General features: G+C 38.3%; 3 protein-coding genes across 5 annotated transcripts in view; 1 reads left to right on the plus strand and 2 right to left on the minus strand.

The window, feature by feature from the left end:
* Positions 1-263, minus strand: part of LOC145487838 (homeobox protein ceh-1-like) — a 3272-nt gene extending 3009 nt beyond the window's left edge. The window contains exon 1 of the mRNA XM_081466632.1: positions 152-263. Coding sequence (XP_081322758.1) covers positions 152-263 — 112 coding nt within the window. The remainder of the gene's footprint in view (positions 1-151) is intronic.
* Positions 264-2176: 1913 nt separating this feature from the next.
* LOC145486527 (peroxisomal trans-2-enoyl-CoA reductase-like) lies at positions 2177-8020 on the minus strand. The gene is made up of 7 exons (XM_081465212.1): positions 7600-8020; positions 6098-6263; positions 5431-5512; positions 4951-5047; positions 4081-4185; positions 3274-3388; positions 2177-3006 (listed from the first exon to the last, which is right to left on the minus strand). Exons 1-7 carry the CDS (start codon positions 7837-7839, stop codon positions 2957-2959), a joined length of 855 nt encoding a protein of 284 aa, XP_081321338.1. The 5' UTR covers positions 7840-8020; the 3' UTR covers positions 2177-2956.
* Positions 8021-8147: 127 nt separating this feature from the next.
* On the plus strand, positions 8148-21830 carry LOC145486594 (CDK5 regulatory subunit-associated protein 3-like). 3 transcript variants are annotated; one of them, XM_081465283.1, is made up of 16 exons: positions 8148-8195; positions 8279-8351; positions 12268-12399; positions 12863-12963; positions 13166-13214; positions 14176-14264; positions 15997-16086; positions 16510-16646; positions 17040-17148; positions 17247-17309; positions 18163-18403; positions 18650-18735; positions 18815-18883; positions 19538-19674; positions 19958-20129; positions 20467-21830. In XM_081465283.1, the coding sequence occupies exons 1-16, from the start codon at positions 8190-8192 to the stop codon at positions 20536-20538; spliced, it is 1626 nt and encodes a 541-aa protein (XP_081321409.1). In that variant the 5' UTR covers positions 8148-8189; the 3' UTR covers positions 20539-21830. The 3 variants fall into 3 exon arrangements, with proteins under 3 accessions (XP_081321409.1, XP_081321408.1, XP_081321410.1); XM_081465282.1 differs by having other exon boundaries at positions 8159-8195; positions 8276-8351; XM_081465284.1 differs by lacking the exon at positions 20467-21830 and having other exon boundaries at positions 8159-8195; positions 8276-8351; positions 19975-20096.
* Positions 21831-23352: the final 1522 nt, after the last annotated feature.

Below are 23352 nucleotides of genomic sequence, written 5' to 3' on the forward strand. Positions count from 1 at the left end.
ATGAACATACCTTGATGTTAAGAGACTGATTTTCGTTTTCTGCTATAGAAAAATAAGTTGGAGCGCGACTGAATCGCAAAGAACGTCGATGTTTTAGCATGCATTCCGCTGTTTGTTTCATTGAACAAATCAAACCTGGACTCTAACTTACCCTCCTCCAGCAAATTCTGACTTGGCCCAGGCGTCGGTTTTTCAACATTCAAGAAAACACATTCTTCATCAGGAGACAGACCTAATTTCTCGGCAGCAGTTTTGTTCATCATACTTGCGTCCTCCGGCAGATTGACGATCGTCCAGCAAAGTTGAATCTACTTTAAACTGGACATGTTCAGTGCTTAACATCCATTGGTTAGTCGATCGCTGACGTAAGAGAGAAGGGAATGTTTACTTTGTGACGTCAGATGAAATATGCTACATAATTCACGGAGTTTAAAATGTCGATAAGATCATTGAAACTAATAGTAAAAAAAAACCAGCCATTGAGAAATACCTACGGACAGTAAAATCACAAGCAGAATCACACAGATTTCTCATTTATTGTCAGTTTCCAATCACAACTCGCTTATTCTGTGTTTGTTATGCAATATGCCAATACGTCATTAGGCAAAAGAGAATTATAACCAACCAATCTTGTGAGATCGCTTTTCTTAAGACTTCTTACAATTTGGGGAAAAACAATATTAAGTCTAACATGAAACGAAATGCCGCAGCCAACATCCCTTGTGCTAAACACTGAAAAATAAAATAGCGATTCCAGTTTATTAAGTGTTGGACCCCAAATACTAAAACAAGATAAAACAACATTGGAGGTCGAGGGGTGAGGATGAGGAAGTAGTCAAATCGAATTGAACCCATTCGCTTGTCTTAAGATCATGCTTCTGCCATCCTGACCGGTGGCAACCATAGCCAGGGAATGGAAAAAGAGCAAATCGTTCCTCGCTTTCCCATGGTATCATCAATTCTACTTGTGATACTACGGTTTTAAAACTTGACCCCGATAAATCTGGTACCTGAATACCGTAAAATTCCGCTTATAAGCCCTGGGCTTGTACAACTTCATAAGCGCTTTTAGATGGGCTTTTAAACGGTGGGGTTTGTATCCGAGGGGGCTTATAGCCGAGGGGCCTTATATCCGAGGAGGCTCATAACTGGAATAAAACAATCGTTTCGAAACGAGCTGTAGCTGTGTTGATCGAAGTAGGTTTTTCATTTCCTGTTTTTTAATCCGGGTTTTTAATTAAGCTTTAGAACATAATAAACGAATTCACCACAAAGAAAGCTAGAACGGGGCCTTTTTATAGCCGGGGGGGGGGGGGGGTGGTGGCTCATAACTGAATGTATTTTTGGTTTACAGGTAGATGGGCCCTTAACCGGGGCGGGGGACTTATAAGCAGCAGTTAACGATACTTCAAGTGGAGGATATCTGCTCGCCATACACTGATAAGCTTGTCCTAATGGAATCATTTCATCGCTGTTAAATGAACTTTCTTGTAGTGAACAACACGATCTGAAACTTCGTTCCACGTACAGCTCATGGTACGGTCAGTTTGTGTGGAAGCGTGTAATAATCACTTGGCTGGACGGATCATGACTGCGTGTTGACATAGATCTTATTAATCAAGCTTGCTCGGTTCTTTACTGGGAGAATATCGGCCCTCGGGCCGATATTCTCCCAGTAAGGAACCGAGCAAGCTTGATTAACAAGAGATTTAATACACGACTAAAAATGTCACGATCACGATCAAACTTCAAGCGCGCAATTCTGATTGGGAGACGGCTAGGCCAATACTCACGTCTGATGTCAAACAAAACGGGGGAAGGGAAAGAGAGTGGGAACAAAAGAAAAAAGAATATTTTATGTGAAAGCAGGTTATTTCAGAAACGTAAGCCATACAACTACAGAAAATCTTCAAGAGTGATCATGCGGGAAGACAGACTAACTTTGTCAGGGACCAGATGGTAGCGGAAGACATCGTCCCCATCAACATGCATAGGAAGCAGCATTATTTTCCTTTCAGACAAAGCTCGGCCAGATGTACATGTGTGTCTGACCATTAATAAATCCGTGACGCGTAAACAACAATTTCACGTTCAGTGATCAGCAAGGCAGTAACTTTGTTTATATCTACGACAGGAAGAAAACGGCTTCGAAAAATGGTTAGGATCGGGTCCGGGGGGGGGGGTACTTTGGGAATTTCTGGGTGGGGATGTGCCGCTGTGACCCACCCTGGAACCCTCAGCCTATACCAGAGCTAGTTCAGCTGAATGTTACTAACCTATACTAGAGTAAACTCCCCAAATCCCCCCATCTACTGACACTGTTGAGGCTGATTTGCGTAAATTTAAACTTGCCGATTTGAATTTTTTTTATATTTCTGAGTGGCAATTTCTGGTTTCCTTACTCTAGATAAAATCTTCAACCAACCAGTCAGTTTTGTGAAAAATGATACCCTATTCTAGATCCAAACGCTCTGATTTATATACCCTATCCTAGAGTAAACTGCTTGAAAACCATACCCTTCACAGCGGCACATACCTATGTAGCCCATATATGGCAGTGCCCACCCACCCCGGGGATCGGGTTTAGATAGACTGCAAGGAACTAAGGGAAGTGTAGAAGTATACACATGCACTGCAAACGTATTGACAGACACTGTTTAATCTAAAATTTCGACATAAATGCCGCGTGTGACTTCAATGATGTCACTCTTGATCAACTCCCCTAGTTATCTGTCAGGGAGGGGAGAGTTCAGGGACCAGACTACATCATGTAACACCATGTAAAGAGTTTTATTACTGTACTGAGCTATCCCTAAACACTTAGGTCAGATACTTGCAGATTAAAAGACATTTTGTAAAAAATTGTACCGTATCCATATTGATTTTTTTGTGTTTACATGTCCTTTGAAATTCATTATATACAGCATTGTTTAACCACGTAAGACTTTTGAAGCATTTAACCGTCACATTCATCTTTCCAAGTGTATTCTGTCAGTTGTCTCTTATCTGAAACAGATACAAACACTGTTACAGGGCGGCAGTCTTCACTTGTACACACTGAAGAGTTACTAAAAACCAGAATCTAACAGTAAATGAGTCAAATCAAATACACGAAAGCAGTACATTTAAGACAGGTAGTACATAACACATAGTAATCCCCCCTCCTGGTGGCAAGGAACTCAAGGAATATGAAATTTAACTGAAAGTTGCCTGGCTGCCGAGGATTTGCTGAACAATCAATTAAATGTTATCAAATTACAAAGATCTCATTACCTGGTATTGGCATATAATTAAGAAAGACTTTACTAGAAGCACCATCCACATCAATTGTGGTTCCTGTTATATAAGACGCAGCAGGAGACAAAAGGAAACTAACAGCTCCTGCTACCTAAAAACATCACAGTGTTATGGTATTAGTATTAAAGAAACTGTTAGCTTGCCTCGGTGGGCACGTGAAAAACTTAACTATTTGTTAGCTTGGGGTACAGTTGATTCAGGTAAATTATCCTCAGTAGCAAATTAATGGAGTTAATGTTTTGAGCATTGGTTCTTTTTCACAGCATTTTTTGCTGCAATGAAAGGCAAGCAATTGAAACATCAGCTTTACTAACTCCATACAGTGGTCAATTTACCACTATAAAATTAGCTAAGTATACTAGAATGCTTCAATAGACTTTACTAATCTGACACTCACATTCTAATTTCAAATCTAGAGCAGTCAAAATAAAACCTTTAAAAAGTTTGTCTTTGACAAGGGTTCAATACTTGTAGCGGGCAACCATCTACAATAAAATATCAGTGAACTGACAAGAGTAGGTAGAATTAGGTGTCAAGAAGACCAAGCTTTACAACATAGTTGAATGTTGTTTTCAGAGTTTTCAATCTTCTCCTAGGTAGTGAGACTTGCTTTGAGACATTCCAAGGATGATTGGGCATGAAGCATGACGGTCAGTGCCTCTTATAGTTAATGGTGACAAAACATAAGTCAATGGACAAACATTAGCCCTGAGATTAAATAGTTTATCTTAATTCCCTCTGTCCTGCCTGGGACATACATGTAAGGCCACATTTAATTCTTACTTCTGCTGTGGTTCCACATCTTTTAGCTGGTAGTACAGCTTTTAACTTTTGAAACAGCTCAGAGTCTGGATAATTCTGTGCTGCAGTTTCCGAGTACACCACACCCTATATCGAAACAAAAGCTCAAACTATGTACAAAATTTAATGTAACCTCTTTTGAACATCAAATGAATATAAAAAACTTGGCACCTGAAAAGGGTCAACAAACCAAACACTGATACTACTTTGATTATCAGTCGAGTAAGGAGCGACAAAAGTCTGGGGATTGGGTTTTAACGTTCAACTTGTGTTGTTGTCATGGACAACTGGCTCCATTTCCAGTGACAACATGTTGGCCTTTGATGTCATTGAGAGCAAAGCATGGGAAATTGCAGACAACGAAATTGTTACCGTTGGAAACCAGGAGAGTTGTCTGTGGCAACGCTGCAATTTTACACCCAAAACTTTGTCACCAAAGCTCTGTCGTGCCCTACTCAACTGATAATGGTAGAAAGCTACTGAATGTATCAAAAAGATTCGGAAAAGACTAGATCTTGTCTTCTTTATGCTGAGTAAAGTTTAATGTAAATGCTACTTTTGTCATTTAGAGCCTCTATTGTACTTCAGATACACATGTACAATAACACCTTCAGTGCAAAGGGGCTATCTTTTTGAAAGTAGTCTTGAAAAGAAAAGATCTCATACTCATTTCTCTGTCAAAAAATAAACAGATCTGCAATTACAATACTGAGTTATACTGCCACAGACTGCCACCAAGTTTCAATGAATGATTCTCTCGAAAGTGAAGTAAATATACTCCTTCATACTACACACAAATGTACAAGGTAAGCATGTGTATACAGACAAACAGATCAATACCATCTAACATACTGGGGCCACACAGTTGATCCTGACTCCATGGCCTATCCACTCAAGAGCTAAACTCATTGTTAAATTGTTAACTCCAGCTCGTGCTGCACCAGTGTGCCTGCACATGAAACAAAAATAACATGACAAGTGTACTGACATATTAAAATAATCTATGGTTTATCCCCTTGCTGTCAAAAATTCATGATGTCCTGATAGGGAGTAAGCTAGGCTTCCATTTCTCACAATGGTAGCAAAGTACAATTGTAAGTTTTTCTTTCCTCACTGAACAAGAGTTTGATTTGGTATGTTCTTTTTATTTTTGCTAACAAAGACTTTAGGGAAAGATGTTTCTTGTTTAATTTGTAGAGGTGAGGAAATATTTTCTTTTTTTTAACTTAATTATTAAGAGTGTTACAACAAGTGATTGTGAATGAAAAAAATAAGTCATGACTCGTGACTACTGTATTTCAGGCCAACTCAAAGAATAGAAAAAATACTTACGCCATCCCCGGAAAACCTTTGCTCATGTCCACAATAATGTTTACAATAGAGCCACCATTGTCACCCATCCACAATCTGAAAGCTAAACAGCCACACATGACCAGAAATATACTTCAATGCAAAATAGACAACTATATGGCAATGACAAAATCAATCCAACTTGCAAAGAATAGTCCAAAAAATGATATAAATCATGCTACGTTGCACATTTTCCTTTTAGCAGTGTTGAAAAACTGACAGAGTGTCATAAAGTTTGGTAGAAAACATGAAAGTTACAAGTACGACCTACTTCATTTGGGAAAATCATGTACTGCATGAATAAATTAATACCCCTTCTCTTATGTCTCTATTAGCAACTCTCAAAATTAGCAAAAGGAACTATAACTCCGACCAGGCTTTGAAGGAAGGAGGTGATTGTGTGGTACTTGCCACAACAATGCACAATATGCTAAAATCCTAATTAAATGCCTCCATTGAAAAACACCCCATCTCAATAACCAGGACAAACTTGTAATAAATTTCCTGTAGACTACTGACTGTTATTCAAGTAAATACACTGTACATGTATGTTTTGCAACCAGCATTGTAGATCCATAATCAGAAAATTATGTTGTCACAAATTCTCCGCAACAAGAATCATACTTGCATAGCATTAATGAATTTGTACCTTCTCTGCAACACAGAAATGTTCCATTCAAGTTAGTATCTATGACAGCTTTCCAACCCTTAGAGGACATGCTTGAAACAGGTGACATGAACTGGCCTCCTCCATTATTCACAAGAAAGTCAATTTTTCCATAAGAGGAAATGGTTTCCTCCATCAAGTTAGTTACCTAAAATGCAAAGCTGTGTTTACAGTATGCAATATATAACTTACGCAACTTTCTTTTTTAACAGTGTAACAAAAAGACTCGCCTATGGCTAATTACTCTACAGATTTATTACTCTCTCCAGTAAATCTGCACAAGCGACTCAATAACAAAAGTATACACCATTTATCATTTCACATCTCAAAGGGAACATACTTAATAAAATATGCGGGTAAATGCCATCGGCAATAAGCAGAAATGTAGTTTAAATTTACATCAGTTTAATCAGTAAAACCTTTTGACATCACATCAATTTCCAAAACTATACTGGAAAATTAGGGACCTCATTCTCTCTTGGCCAAGATGCAGGAATCAAAGATTACAAGGGGTAGGGTAGCAAAGGGAGAGGAGGTTGTGATCACACTTCATGTACAAACTTGAACAGAATTCATGGGTCACACACAATTGTAGCTGCTTTTAAAAATGATTCTTAAGAAGAGGGGGGTGGGAAGGGGGAGGGGGGGCAGTTCAGTTGAGCCTGCCAAAGAACTTTTCAAGAGTCAGGTCATGCCCTGGGTGGGGGGGGGGGGTTACTGCCATATATGGGCTATATAGGTATGTGCTGCTGTGAAGGGTATGGTTTTCAAGCAGTTTACTCTAGGATAGGGTATATAAATCAGCGTTTGGGTCTAGAATACAGTATCATTTTTCATGAAACTGACCAGTTGGTTGAATATTTTATCTAAACTAAGGAAACCAGGAATTGCCAATCGAAAATATAAAAAAATGAAATCGGCAAGTTTAAATTTTTGCAACTCAGCCTCAACAGCATCAATAGATGACTATCATAAAACACTACTGGATATTATTGACTGTCAAAAGTCGGGAATCAGATGGAAATCGGTGGCTTTAATACTGGTTACTCTAGTATTGGGTCGGAAAATTCAGCTGAACTAGCTCTGGTATAGGCTAAGGGTTACAGGGTCCCAGCGGCACATCCCCACCCAGAAATTCCTAAAGTACCCCCCCCCCCCCCCGGGGGGTCATGCAAGATTTTGTTTGCGAGTTTTTCTGTATATTTCTTTTCATGGTTTGGTTTTATGAAACATTTTCTTTGTTGTTTCTTGTGCAAGACTTATTTTACCCTCCTGCCCCCTCAACATCATATAAGAAAGTCCACTCTGAAAACCAACTTAGAGATCATCAAGAGAGCACCTTTATTGTCTGAATAAGCTTAATTAACCATTCGCAGAGCCTTAACCTGCGTCGTGCGTTTTTTTCATAAACTCCTGGCTTGGGAGATTGGGCAACCACTCCCCACGTTTACGACTCAAAATAAATTTACCTTATCTTACCTTACCTGTAGCTCTTCTCTGATGTTACACGGCACAACTTTAACCTCTGAACTGCTGGAGGGCTGTATGTAACGTGACAGTTCATCAGCCGCTTTCTGTAGTCTGTCCTCCTTTCTTGACGAGATCACAACTTTGCTGCCAAGATAAAGTAATTCTCTAGCTATTGCCTTTCCAATACCCGTACCACCGCCAGTAACAATTGCCACTTTCCCTTCAAATAGCCCTGCCCGAAATACTGATTGCATCGTCGATTATGTCTTGCTGGAAAAAGGGCGCGCGTGTCACGCCCGCGACCGCGCGGGATCAGTGAAGCGCATGACCGAATGATCGAATCGCAGAATAATCGCAGGCGCATTTGAGAAACATTTTTGGCGTTATGCATTCTCGTCCCCAGTGCTACTCGTCTTAAAATGTCGTTGCGAGTTTCCGACCACGTGACCAATAGAAACGGAGGCTCTGGGAACGAGAATGGACGTTATGTGAATGTGAGGCTAATCTGTGAGGCTTACACAACGAACTACCACGCTTCTCTTGACCAGCGGTTGCATTTTAATCGAAGACGTGTCGAACGAGAGTCAAACAAAATTTCGCGGAAATGCAGGTTTGTTCGTTTGTTTTGGAACGGGGATATGAATAATCGGGAAAATGAATGACTTCTAACTTCATTTGTTGTTATAAAAGAAGCAAGATGATTCCAAAGGGAATGCCATAGAAGCGGAGTTACTTCCAATCGACATTTACTACAACAAACTTTTGGGTAAGGAAGATCGACCGGTGCATTAATTGACTTGCAATCAGGCGTTCTTTTTACAAAAAAAGAACGCCTGCACGAAGGATAACTGGTGTAAAAAGTTAGTTCAATTGATTTAAGCGTATTATCTTCAAATATTATGAAGCCTTTTACGTTCTAGTACCATTATTGACGATAGAACAAAACCAACGACCAAAAAAAGGCTTCCATTTGCACAAATATCTGAGGAGGGCTAGAAATTTGCCCATTTTGATGTCAAAAAATTATAACCTTGTAAACAAAATGCACACTGCCAAGCCAGGGTGAACAGCATACCCTATTTCAGACCAAAATGGTTGAAATGAGGGTGGCAAAGCGTTTTTGTGTGATGCGTGATTGCCCCAAAATTAGCAGTGTGATGCGTGATTGAGACCAAATTAGCTGTGTGACACGGGACAGGACATCGTAACGGGATGCATGATTTGCTATTTTACAAGCATGTAATTTGTGATTTAATTAGATTTCTGTGATAAATGAACATTCTTTGAACTAGTAGGATAGCAACCAACATACAGCTGATTCCAGCTGGCTGTAAGCTCTGCTTCAAGGTCACACATGGACCGCATAGCGGCTGCCAGAGGCGCCAATGTATGCTTTCGGTTCGACCTTGTTGAGCTGCGTCGTTGCTGTACTTTGCGATGGCGATTAGCCATGACAATTATTATTATTATTATTATTATTATTATTATTCACTCAAAGTAAATAGTAAATGGAGTCTTAAAAAAGATCATTAAATCGTGACAGGCGTGACACCAGTTTTCTGTTCTTGACGTCTGATGTCTTTGATCCTTGTGGATCTTCATGGTACTATAGGTCCAAACAATTGTGATACAAATTATGGGAATAAGTCAATTGAAAATAGTTAAACTTTGCACAAGGACTATGAACTTCAGCGTTATTTTTGTCCATTTTATTGACCAATCATTTTTGGCAGTGCATCAGAATATGACACACCATATCCAAATCCGGCTATTGTATAAAAGGTCTGAATGAATTTCGTCTAGAAGGGCTGAAACAGCAACACACGTTAGAGTTTGGTGTCATTTTATACTACTAAAAAAGACAGTTGTGTGAGCAATGAGAGACCACACAAGGAAAACGTTTGTGTACCACTATAAGGTTGTCATAAAGACCTATAGTAACTGAATTCAAAAGCCATGTTATATATTTTACACACATAACAACGTTGAATGATACCTTATTCTAGAAATAGGTCAATTTTTAATACCCCGTTCTATGAATTTAGTAAATTCCAGTAGCCGTTGTTTTGAGAAAGTTATTTTCCTTATTTGGTTAATCTATACATCCAGATATGAAAATGCTGCTTCTACACAATCAACCAGGTTCTCTCTCCTCTGCCTCCCTTGGTCGTTGAGACCAAGGGAGGCAGAGGAGAGAGGGCCTAGGAATGAGGTTGCTACACAATGCGGTAAATTGTGATGCAATGTTACTCATCCCCGCACAGAACCACGCATGCTTTATCGAACATGTTATGTCACATGATAACCCCATGATGATTGCCTTAGGATAGCATACCACTCACAACACAGATTGCAACGGTTTGATTTGTTTGTTAAGGTGCTTTATATATGCAAATTCTCTATGAATAATTTCAAATGGCTGCTGATAATTTGATGAGCTTTCATACGTTTGAAATATCATACCCTGTTCTAGGAAACGTCTCGAAAATGGATGCCCCATTCTAGATCAGTAGTGCCAAAATCATGGACCTGTTGGGTGGCACATACCTGTATAGGTATTATGGGGGAGTGCCCCTCCCCAGGGTGGTAGGAGGGAAATGAAGATCTTTATAACATTATTTAAAATTTATTGACAACGCAACATAGACTGCAATGGCAGGGAAATATTGATCTTTTTTTGTCAATATTTACAATTTATTGACTACTGACTATGGACTGTAATGGCAGGAAATCTTAAGCACTTAATGACTGGCCCCAAGGGAAACAGTAAGTTTTGTTTCCCCGAGACCCTCAATGTTCCCTGAGGCGAACCCGAAGGGAACATTGAGGGTCTTGGGGAAACAAAACTCACTCTTTCCCAAGGAGCCGGTCATTAAGTGTTTTGTTATACCTCCCGACTCAAAAATAGAAAAAAAAAAAACTGTGAAAAAATGATTTGCTTGACACCTAACGGTGACTGAGCTTGTAGTACGAGTGCAGTCAAACCAAGCTGTCCCACCGAAAGAACACAAGAACAGTCTTTTTCTTCCCAGCTGACAAAAATAAAGACAATACTTAAGTTGCTTTGCTTTCCTCTAATGCTTACCGGTAACTCAAGAATTCTGGGTTTGATTCGACAAGGAACAGCATATTTTGTTGTAAATGACACAATTATATTTTTCCTCCCTGGTGAGTGGTGACAGTGATCGAAGAGTGAGTTGCCAAACGCGGGCAACCCACTTTTGGCCAAATTAAAAGCTTGAAGACACAAAGTGTTCACATTTTCCCCTTTGTTAATCCGATATGTTTTTGCCGAATTACAAATCCCTGTTCTTGAATAATGAATGCCTTCTCTGGTGGGAAACGTTGCCTGACATCAATGGCTTTTTGACATCAGGCTGACTGGCACACAAATTTGCTGCCATTTCAGGGTACACGGCCTGATCACGTGCGAGTCAAAAGTTCAAGTTGTTGTTTCCCTAGGGAGTTAGTGAGTTTTGTTCGCCCTAGGGAGTTAGTGAGTTTTGACCCGTGGCACATGACACGTTCTCCTCCAATCGGAAAATGTATTTGAGTTAGGAGGTTCATGTATAACAAAGATCTTTATTTATCAACTATGGACTGTGGGCAGCAGTAGGAGAGAAATATAGATCTTTGTGCCATATATTTTTAAATGTGTCAACTACAGACTGTGGACTGTGCACAGTACCAGGGAAATTGGCTGCGGACTATGGACCATGGTTACCGGTATATGTACCCTATGCCTTCAGAGTTGGTAGGTATAGTAAAAGTGCTCCAAAAAGAGCAAGTACCTGTTAACATGGGAAGTGGTCCTCGATTGTTCAAATATCAAAATAATAAAGACTGAAAATGACTGAAAATATTTTGAAAACAATGTGGATGCAATAGAAACCATTGCTTGCAGGGTACAGTGTTGATGGAATCTGTCTTCCATGTGATCTTGAAAAACGCCCCAGTCTCATGTTAGCGTGATATAGTGCACCAGACTGTAGTTATTCTTGTTTTGCCAACCGGGTATGTTAATATAGATTTATTTAGTGCTGGTCAACAGTACATGTATGTTGATATTTTGACTCAAATCACTGGTGTCTTGTGACTTAAACAGGTTTGCAAGCTAATGATAAGAAAGCAGAAAGAGGAATTTTTATAATGTTGTTGATGTTAGGTCTAAGTAAAGTCATGGACTGGAGTCCTGTGACAAATTTGCACATGTGGTGCTTTTTCACACATGTTTAAACAAACAGTCACTTCTCAGCCCCTACCCCTACCCCACCTACATGCACAATTCTGGACATGTGTACCAGCAATTTTTTTTGAGTTTCAATGTTGTGTTAGGTCAGGAAGGGGAACAACAACACATTTTAAAAAGATAGGAGTGTTAATTCAAACTTGAGTAGTAAAACAAAGATAATTCATAGTGCATTACATCAACATCAGTGTCTCAATCACTTTTGTCCACTATTGTACAGTAGGACTGTAGCTTGAATACCTGCATGTGCATTCAAATGTATTTGTGTTCTTTGCCTATCTTAGAATACAAAGGACTTAAAGGAGTGCAATACTGTTCAGTTTATTAATAAGTGATTCATTCAGTACATACATATATATTAGTTTACATCCCAGTATAAGCATTTTAATACTTTTGTTTTCCTGATCTTTTGAGTTATTTGTTGTCAAAACAGATTGGCTTTTGGACAGAAGACACTGTGATGTGAAATGGCAGACAGCTGTCTTGGAGATAAGAGAGAAAATTAATGCTGCTATACAAGACATGCCTCCTGTAGATGAGATCTCACAGCTTCTTTCTGGGACATGTATGTATGATGAAGTGTCTTTTGATTTATACGATACATACTTTCTGTATTGTCATGATAGTAAGGTTTGTATTTGCTGTTGGCTACATGTTTCCAGTTGCTTTGCCATTAAACACCTTCACTCTGCCATCATGCTAACTATTTAAGGCCTTCACTAGCATCTGTTTGATTTTTTGCTTTTACTTCTCTTTAATTGGCTGTAGCCAACGTTGTTAGAAGAAATTGCACAACCAATCAAGCCTTTTCTTGATCATTATGGAGAACTTATTAGCTGTTAGAACATCAATGGTGATGCATTAAAATGCTCTGAATACTGTTAGCTGTTCATGAACTACATGTATCCTGTGCAAGGTCACAGTTGAGTTATAGAAGTACAACTTTTAGTGCTCACTTTTAGTATGTCACACTGTATGTACCATACTTTATCTGGATTCCAGTATGTCAAAGTGCTTTCTTTCTACAGATATAAATTATTTCCACTGCATCAGAATTGTAGAACTGTTGAAAGTATCAGAGTCTGCAACAAAGAATATTTTTGGTGGTTACTCATCAAAGAGGATGAAGGTTTGTGTCAGTCTGGAAGTTGTTACATTGAGTATGGGTTAAACAAAAAGTTGTTTTTGCAATCATCTGAAGTCACAAACACTACATTGAATGGCCTCAAGCCGTGATCGGTCTCGCATTTTGATCATCAAGTGATGCCTTACAGTGTAAAAGTGTAATAGAGATTGCTTGTACTGATGAAAGTTGCTTGTTTTTCATACAGGATTGGCAGGAAATTGTGAAGTTATATGAAAAAGATAATGTGAACCTAGGTAATGAAATTGTCATTTTGCTGAGATCTTTAGCAGTTAGATATCAGGTACTAAATTATGTTTGTTGTGTAAAATAGCGATTGATTCCTTGTTCCTTCAGTTTGCTCAGGTTATAGAATTAATTTAGCGCTAAACACCAGGTCATAAAGTACAGTAAGTGGAGATTGATTAGTGAGTTCTAAACTCAGATCACTGAGGAGGACTGTGATTTCAGACCACTTTTTATTAGGGAGAAGAGTATTCTTGATGGGTCATTGATGTTCTGGATCAAACGTTCCTGTTGTTGATCAATATAATTCATCCACAAAGCAACATGTTAGTTTCAGGTGTGCAGATCAAGGCAACAGGTCACTCAAAACTGAAAGCTCTATATATCGTAAAATACTGAAAGTAATGTCCCTCCAAAAGTAACGTGAAAAAAATTGAGGCAGCTAATAAATTCCAAGAGTAGGAAGTGTACCCATGATACAATTTTCATGAAGTTACAGGAGCATACTAACAGGAACCATATCATTTTCAACAGGAGCATATTAAAAAGAATATTCCTTCTAATTAAAATTTAAAACTCAGCCATCACACTGAGATATTGATACACCAGTCTAAGGTAGCAGTGGGTCAGGAAATAAAAACAGTCTATAGTATCTGACTTGCTTTCCTGCTGACCACTGACAACACAGACTGTCTAGACATGAAGAACCAACCCATGTGGCAGCAACATAAATTTAAACTGGATCGAAGAATTTCATCTCAAGTTTTAAGACCTATTTTAATAGTGAATTTCTGTCTTTAGGTTGTAGAAAAGGCTCAGTTGTGTCAACTCAAAGTTTATGTAACGTTTTTTTGGTCCCCAAAATTAAAATCCCCTAGAAGTAACAACGGCTGCTAATTCCAAAAGTAACAAGGATTGTTACTCTTGGCTTTGGTAATTTTAGCTTGTATACATTATATTTTTCTTTCTCAGCTGAGGCAGCTCATCTGTTAATTAGGAATGTCAATTATGAGATCCCCTCATTAAAGAGACAAATAGGAAAGTGTCAACAAACTCAAAGGGTAAGAGAATGTTTCGGAGCTTTCTGTTTTAAGCTGAAGATATTAGATAATAATTATTATATGAGTGAATGAAGTTAATGACACTAATGTTTGGTGGCTATTAACTGTTGGAAAAGACTGCTATAGCTGTAGGAGATCTTTTTTATTGTCTTTCAACAATATTATTACTCTTGTTTACATTGTACTTTTGATTCATTGAGCTTATAAAGCTATTATGAGAAATCAGAATTATCATTTGACACATTTTTTCTTCCTCTTCATTGCCTGAGAGCCAGGATATGACCTGCAAATAACTGCTTATTAATAGGAATAATGGTCTGTTCAGGCATAATACAGTCTAAGTGATTGCTTTCCTGAGCTGTCAGAGAGTGATTTAAATTAAAAAACAAACTTGTTGATCCAGTGATAAAATAATTGAAGCCTTTCGTGCAAAAGAGGGCATATATAGCATTTTGGGCCGATTTTTATTTTTTGCAGGATCGAGCTAATTTTTGGCAGACTGACTTGTTTTGACATGAAAAGCATCGTTGCGTTGCATCCTTTGAAGGTGGATTTTGACGCGGTGTAAACTTAAATGGTTACTTTTAGCAGCTTCGACAGCATGGTTTTTTTAAATAGATGTTTTGATTTTTGAAATAAGTAGAGAAATAGACCGGAAAAAAAAATCCACTGACCTCGACTCAAACCAGTGTAACGACAAAACAAACTTGAATCCAGCCCTTTCAGCGCCTTATTCACTTGTGCTAATGAAGCAACAGTAAGAAAATTGCTTAATTATATGAATGTTAAAACTAGTGGCAAATACCACACTTCGATGACTTCATCGTTTAGCAAAACAAAAGGTTTCTTTTGTTTTTCGCTCAACAAAAGATCTCCAAAAGACACCCTTGGAAAACTGAGTTTTTTTGCATACATTATTTCTCGAAAACAAAGTGTAAATCAACAAAAACAGTTACGCAACGATGCTTTTCATGTCAAAACAAGTCAGTCTGCCAAAAATTAGCTCGATCCTGCAAAAAATAAAAATCGGCTCAAAATGCTATATACGCCCTTTTTGCATGAAAGCCTTCAATTATAACTTTAAGTTCAATAATTATTATTGAAGTACGTTATCACAAATATATTTTGGTCTGTGGCTAGCAGATCAATTTGCCTCAGCCTTTGGCTTCAGCAACCAACTGATCTGCTTGCCATTAACAAATCACGATATTTTGCTCAACCTCGTCAGTACATCATTTTCCATGTCAAATTGAGTTGCTTTAGTAAGCATGTGTAACTATTCAAACTCACAACCAGTGGGTTTTCTCAGCTGGATTACATCCCTTTGCATGATGCTTTCTCACAACGGAACAAAAATGGATTATTTTAACAAGGACATGATAGGCTAACAAAAGTTTTTCCCGTTGGTTTCTGGGAAAATTCCGTTTGAAGTTGTCCAACAGAAAATGTTTCTCTAATAGTAATAGTATTGTGTGTACTTATAATACTCTTTTTTTAAAATAATTATTAATAAGATGTTTTATGAAAGTTGTTGATCAATGGAGGGGCTGAAATGCATTTCTGACATGTGTAATATACATGGCATTTGTGACTTTTTGGGCTGTCATTATGTTTGAAATAAAAATTAAAAGTTTTCAGTGAAGAGTTTCCCCAGTAAGTCTTCTTTTTCATTGTTAGTTCACTTTAGAAAGGTCATGATAAATCAATAATGATTGTACTTGACTGTCTGTAGGAGTGCACAAGAAAGGAAAGTGAATATGCTTCCAATGCAGCATTATTTAAAGAAAAATATCAAAGTGTTTGTAAACAAATGAGTATAAAGGTAAGGGTGTTAATTTACCAGAGTATACATGTACCGTGAAGATCTAGGAGCCCATAAGAAACAGTATAGTTAACAAGAATTATTCCATGAGTATGCATTGGGTAAGAGATGGTAGATAGCCAACAATGCACGTACCTTCGAGTTGGCTATAATCATCTCATATCCAACAAGCGCGTGTGGAATAATTGTTTTATTAAAAACGCCCCCCAAATATAGAAGACTAAACTAAGATGAAAATAAAAACGCCCCAAAATTTCACACGCACACTTACCATAATTATTTGTAGAGCATGGGATGGACAGTACACTGGACATGTTTGGTTTGAATATCAGACATAAGGCTTCTTTTTGCTTTCAATTATGACTTTGCAGTCCCTGTTAGCTGATGCAGTTAACAACCATTTTCATTTATCTTGTTGTGCAGGGAGACAATGTGAAATCAGAGTTGTTAAGCCTTCTGGATGAATTACCTGAAATATACAAGGGGATCACTGCTGCAGTCAGCAGTTTGAAAAACACAACTCACTTTTATGAGACTTTTGTCAACTTTTTAGTTCCCAGGTTTGTTGAGTGTAGTTCTCATTTCTTGTCATTGTTTGATGGTTATGTGAAGGTTATGGACAGTATATTGATGCAAAATAATTGAAACCAACTCTTGGTTTTGGAGAGCTTTAGAATAAATTAGGTGAACTAAGTTCTGACTTAAACGAAAAAAAACAAAACAAAAAACAGACAAATATATCTGTGGATGGAATGACCATGGACTCTGTTGTGGTTGTTTTCAACACTTAAATAGTCACAATTCACACATATGTCATCAAACAACAGTCTAGGATCATCTTTTACGTGATATTTTGCTCTTTCAATACAGGACAATTTCTATACTAAAAGACCTAGATACTTGTTATTAGCATGAATACTGTCCTGTAGATCTTGATTGTTTTTATATTCCAGTTACAATAGTAATAAAGAAACCTCGCAGTTGACAACACCACTTATAAGACACATTCAACAACATGGCAACAGCACAGTGTACCAGTGGAGGACAGGCAAGACCCCATTGGTAAATATGATCACTTTAGTGTCAGATGACTATATAAAATCCTAACATTTGTAGTTCAAGATAAGAACTTTATCATCAGTGACTTAATTTACCCATAGGTTGTTGTTCCAGACAGAAGACCAGAAAGTTCAAGTGCAGAAATTAAAAAAGATGATGGAGAGGTAAAGTGCTATTAATAACATGGTTGTCATGAATATATTTAAGGTTACTTGATTTGCAATTCTTGGTGCAACACTGATTTGTGCTGCATATCAATCGCTAGTATTGGTTTGTTGTTATCTGTAGTTATTAACCATTAGTCCAACTCGTAATTTAGCTGTGAGCTCCTCTGTAGGAGATGAGAAAGAGCAGGGAATCTCTGTTTTGTAGAGTACCATTGACTATTGGCCAACTTGCAATCCTCCGTGGGAAAAAAGATGGAGGCTGTACATTTTACCACAATACAATGTGTACCTAACACAGCACATTCTCTATTTTCCAATTGCCCATAATTCACTTTGTTTGCCCTCCAAATTTTGCATAAACTATTGTTGTGAAATGCTCTTGGGAACATGCAGACCTCTCAAGAGAACTTCACAACAAAAGTTAATGTAAAATTTGGGGGGGCAAACATAGTGAATTATGGGCAATTGGAAAATAGAGAATTAGGTACAAGAAAAGCCATATATTTGCAATATTTCTCCCTGTACTAATGTAATTAATTATACTAGATCTGAGGATGTTAGAACTTTTCTGTACATTTTTATGTGCATATTTGTGAAGGTTTGCTCAAAATTATTGTAAATGTATGACTCGCCATTTCTTTTCTTATGGAGGATTTTTGAAAAATCCCATCTCAGCGTGTACTTAGTCAAGTTTACTGTGACCCAGTGACTGACTGAAAATGATTTATTGTGAGTACACTTGTATTAAAGTAAATGTTGTTACATTTTAAGGACATGTAGGTAATTGTTTAAAGATAGTGGCACGTGCATACCTTTGTCTTTTTTCTTTATTTTCTCTATGTTACCACAGATTGATTGGGGTAATGAAACCATCTCCATCACCAATGCTGGGTCTGACAATGTTGATTGGGGGGAGATTGGTGAGGAGGACACAGGGGGGATAGACTGGGGAGACAGTGGTGACACTATTGACTGGGGTGATGGTGGACAAACAAATGTTGATGGTGACATTGACTGGGGAGGTGATGGGGCTGCTGAAAAAGAACTAACGTCGAACATTGGTGGAATCACTCTGGAAGGATCTGGACAAGGTGAATAGTAACTGATTACATTGCTTTATGCCTTACATACTGTAAAGGAAGATCAGTTAGATTGTATTTTGTTTGGGGAAATTACATAAAATATAACGTCATATTTGAGTTTTAAAAAGAAAAAGGTCTTAAAAATCTTAAAGACCTTTTCCTTAACCAGTGTAACATTTTTATATTCGTCATATTTGAGTTGTTCATCGTCAGCTGAAAGGGAAAGGGTGCTTAGACTGCTTATTTATATTATAGACGATGAAGTTGTCAGTGGAGCAGATGCTGAGACATTACTGGATACAACTCAAACAAGAAACATGTTAATTGATGAGCTGTTGGAGGTACACACTGCTATATTTTGTTTAGATGTCATTTCATGATTCATTGGTTTGTAATTGCTGACACCTTTTTTGTGTACAGCTTCAAGGATTCCTCCGACAAAGAATGATGGAAATGAAGAGTGATTCTGATGTGCTGTCAGCTAACCAGGTAGTGTACAAATCTCTGTATGTAGTTATTTTCTACACATATGTGTATTCTACTATTGTACTTACAATAGGCTAACACTTTCTCACTGTAAAGGAAAATAAGGCAAACCATATTTGGAGCAAGAACAATCATAGACTGCCAGTAGTTTCTCTTTTCCTCAAAAACCGTGGGGAAGAACGCAAAATGAATACCGGTAAGCGTGCGAGCATGACTGTGAGTGTGATGTGCGAGTGGCGATGCCGTGAGTCGCTAGTAGCATGGGGTGTCACGCTCACAGTCAGGCTCGCACGCTTACTTGTTTTGCGTTCTTCCCCACCTTTTTTCCAGGAAAGGAGAGACTGCTCGCAGTCTAGAGTAATCATGATACTTTTGAACCTGTCTGTTCTTACTTATTTCCTGGTACAAAACTAATTTGTGCTCTGCTTTCGACTACATACTTTTGTTGACAATCACTATAGTGGTATTAAAGTGCCATTTGTCATGATAAACACTGTTCGCAGTCTTTGTGGCTGTTGTCTCAAATGAGTGGGCAAGGGATGTGTGCTTATTTGAAGGGGCCTTTTTTGGAATGGGGTGGGGGTGCTATGGTAAATCTCATTTGGGACTCTAGCAAAGAACAGATATTGATACCAAGTACAATGTGTACGTTTCTAGTTTCAGTCAGCTCCACAGCTTATTCAGATGCAGTCTGTAGAGTCAGTACAAGCCATGGAATCAGCTGTTACTGATATTCTATCAACAATCACTTCAATGAAGATGCACAACCTGTTCTTACTGAAGACCTCTCCAAGGTAATCATTCTAGTGCTGGGCCAGTCAGACTTCCACAGTTAACTGATACTCGTTGTAAGGGTGATGGGTTATCAAATGAAAAGGAGGGATTTCTTCTCTCCTTGTATTCTGAGCCATAAATACTTGCCTTTGTTTAAATCTTGTAGTAAAAGGTAACTGTTCATTTGTTTGTTTCTGTTTTGTTTTGCTCACTAGTCACGAAAATGCATGTGTTTAATCCATTCATGTTGTTATGCACCTCTTTTTCTTGTTACATATTGTGGACACTACATTTGTCTAATAGATACTTGGACCGCTTAGCAGATTCTCTGCAGCAAAAACTTAAAGTCTCCGAGAAGTTGGTGGCTTCCATTAAAACAATGGCCGACAAACGGCAAGCTGCTTCCACAGAGCAACAGGACTTGGAACCCAAGCTGGAAGTTGTCAGAATGAAAACAAAAGAGCTGCAAGTACAGGTACTTTCATTTGACTCATTAATCACTTTTGCATTGCCTGATAATGAGTCTTTTATTGTAACACCGTCGGAGAAATTAGTTAAATTCGCTCAAATCTCATTTAAACACTCCAGGATGAGAAGAAATGACACCAAACAATGTATGAGTCTTTATTCGTTGAATTACCCACACATTGATCGATTTTAAATTTAACTCCTAATCTCCATTCAAACTCTTATATTATGCTTGGGTTTCCGATGCTTTTACTTGCAGTTTTTGCTGTTAATTTATACTGTTAATAGCTGTACATAATGTTCTGTTTGCTTTGCTTTCACTGCTGTCCATTTTATTGTTGCAGATTGCTCAAGAAATTTCCAAGAAATACAAGAACAGACCAGTCAATATTATGGGCGAAATAAACACTGTATAGGAAGTCGTAATTCACCGCATGATTTCTGTGCTGTCGTATCTTGTTTGACCTTAGGTAACCTCAGCGTAAATATAAGATTCTGCAAACTCTTATATCGCGCTTGGGTCACCTGTGGTTTGATTGAGAGAGAAGCAAGGAATTATAACATTCAGGCTCGCCACACATCAGTTAATAATAACACGAATACTAGAAAAATTCAACGTACATAAATATATGTTTATATAAATAGTAAGTTTTACATTCTAATGGAAAGCGTAAAGTTTAAAAGATATAAGTCTTATTTTTTCAGACCAAGTGTCCAGCGCTTGAAGTGAAGTCACAGTTCACATAGTTACATTATCTCTGGGGCTATTTATTTACTAACACCTTTCGCTGAAAAACAAGAGTTCTAGGCTACTAACTGAAAGATAACATATAGCAAGTATGCACACTAAATGTGCAATTAAAAATATGGAATTATTTTAAAATTACTGACAACTGGATTATGCGAAATAAAACTGGCAAGTTGTCAATCTCTGTCGTCAACCGTTTCTCTGGCTTTTTCTATTTCTGATATCGATGTACAGTGGAACCCTGTTAATACGGTCACCTACGGGTTATGAAAATTTGGCCGTATTACGGGGAAAGGTTAAATTGTATGACTGGTCTAAACTGAGTGAAGTCTTAACAGTTAATCACAATTGCACTTCTAAACAACTGTTTTTTAATACGCGGGAATGCAGATACTATTTTAAAAAAATTGAAACTTCAATCAGTACCTACAATAGTAACAATGGAAAGATGAACATAACTGGTTTGAGTGGCCGTGTAAACGGGCTAAAATCAGAAAGGATTATACAGGATAGCATTTCAGAATGTGGCCGTTGGTCGTATTAACGGGCTTTTCTTTTAGGAAAATGTAATGGCGTTTCGCCGGAACAAAAAAAGTGGCCGTTTTAACGAGGTGACCGTAAGGCGGGGTTCCACTGTAACTCTGAGGCCACGGCCACACCACACCGGAGAAATTTGAAAACGGGGGTTTCACTCTGAAGACGCATCGAATGTTTTCCGTCCACACTGTACTACGCCGGAGTGTTTGAGTAAAACTCGGGTAGGGAAATATCATGCTTATGGTAACCTCATCGTTTTCAAAAAGCTTCGTTTTCAAAATGGTTTCTGTCCCGACTAAAAGGCAAAGATGGCGTTTTCGAATACGTCAGGTTTGAAGAGCGTTTTCGAAAAGCTCCGTTTTCGTTTACGATTAATGCGGACGGAAGGTCTAACAGGAGAAATAGAGCTCCGTTTCCAAATACCTCCGGTTTGAAGAGCGTTTTCGAAAAGCTCCGTTTTCGTTTACGATTAATGCGGACGGAAGGTCTAACAGGAGAAATAAAGCTCCGTTTCCAAATACCTCCGGGTGGTGTGGACGGGGCCTGAGTTAGAATTCATTTTTTTTCACGTAGCCTCCAATACAACAACAACAGCACCAAAGAGGAGCAGTGGGCTAACTTTTTACAGTCTCCTTCTTTACTCTCTTCCCTATTCTATTCACTTGTTTTGCGGAGAAAAAGAAATAGTTTACGTCCTGCTGGGGCGATATAAACCACAGGGCCCCAAGCTCAGTATGTGACAGCATAACGCAACGAACACTTTATTTGTATGGGGAATTAACCTTACGCCTAAATATGCTAAAAGACGCAAATACAACCCTATGTTGAGGTGAGTGAAGTTTGTCATAGCTTTATTTTAGTACAAACCTACCAAAACTCGAACGCACTCTTTAATCTACGATTACTACTGGTTTTAGTATATTTAGGCCTAAAGTTAATCTCCCGTACAAATTCTTTAAAGGGTACTCCACAACAGTCAAGTACAGTGGAACCTCGATTTAACGAAGTGCCAAGGGACTGGAGAAATTTGTTCGTTATATCGAGGGTTCGTTAAATCGAAAACCTCGATTTAACGAATTTTCGGAAAAACAACCAATATGTTCGTTATATCGAGGTTAGTTAATAATTAATTTTCATCGGTGTTACGTAGCACTACCCAGCATTTCTGGATCTGAACAATTACTAATAAGCACTCTTTCTTTAATGTCTATGTAGCTATGTACTGTACAGATATGTACATAGCTACGGCACTTAGAAATTGCACAGGCAAACAAAACTGCTTAAAACTACATATAAAAAAACATAAATACACATCTATATTGAGACGCTAATAAAAGATTACTTCCAATGGAGGTTTTTTTGTCATCAGTAAAAAATGCGTCCTCTGTTTAAGAAAAATGAACATGGTATTAAACAAAACGGTAACAATTTTAACACTGTTCTAGTCCAATTGTAGGACTCTTAATCAGAAAATTCTTTTAGTGAAGATTGTGTCTGTGGTTTTGTTGCCATTCATAGGAATGTATCTTCCATAGAATAAAGGGAGCGCAGAAATTCCTTTTCTTTTGCACTTGTCTTGTCGAATGACAAAATCAAATTGCGAAGTCCTGTCACAGCCTCGCTAGCTTCGACCAGACTAAGTGGTTTTGGCTCCACTATAGAGATGTCTGCGTCTGAATCTCCTTCATCTTCTTCTTCCTCATGACTCATCGATTCCACGTTTTGGACTGCCTTCAGGGCTTCCCGTGTTACATCTTCCTCCGTCGGTTGGCTTTCGGTTACAACATTGTTATCAAGGGATACAAAGTGACTGAATGATATCTCTGCAAGAGAGGGAAAATGGTGGGTAATGTTTCCCCATAGACCGACACCAGTTTCATTGGTATCTTCATCTTCCTCGTCTGACTCAAAAGGATCGTGTGAGGGCTCCGCTACTTCACCTGGG

Source organism: Orbicella franksi, chromosome 5 (genome assembly GCF_964199315.1).
Source record: "Orbicella franksi chromosome 5, jaOrbFran1.1, whole genome shotgun sequence".
Classification (NCBI taxonomy): domain Eukaryota; kingdom Metazoa; phylum Cnidaria; class Anthozoa; order Scleractinia; family Merulinidae; genus Orbicella; species Orbicella franksi.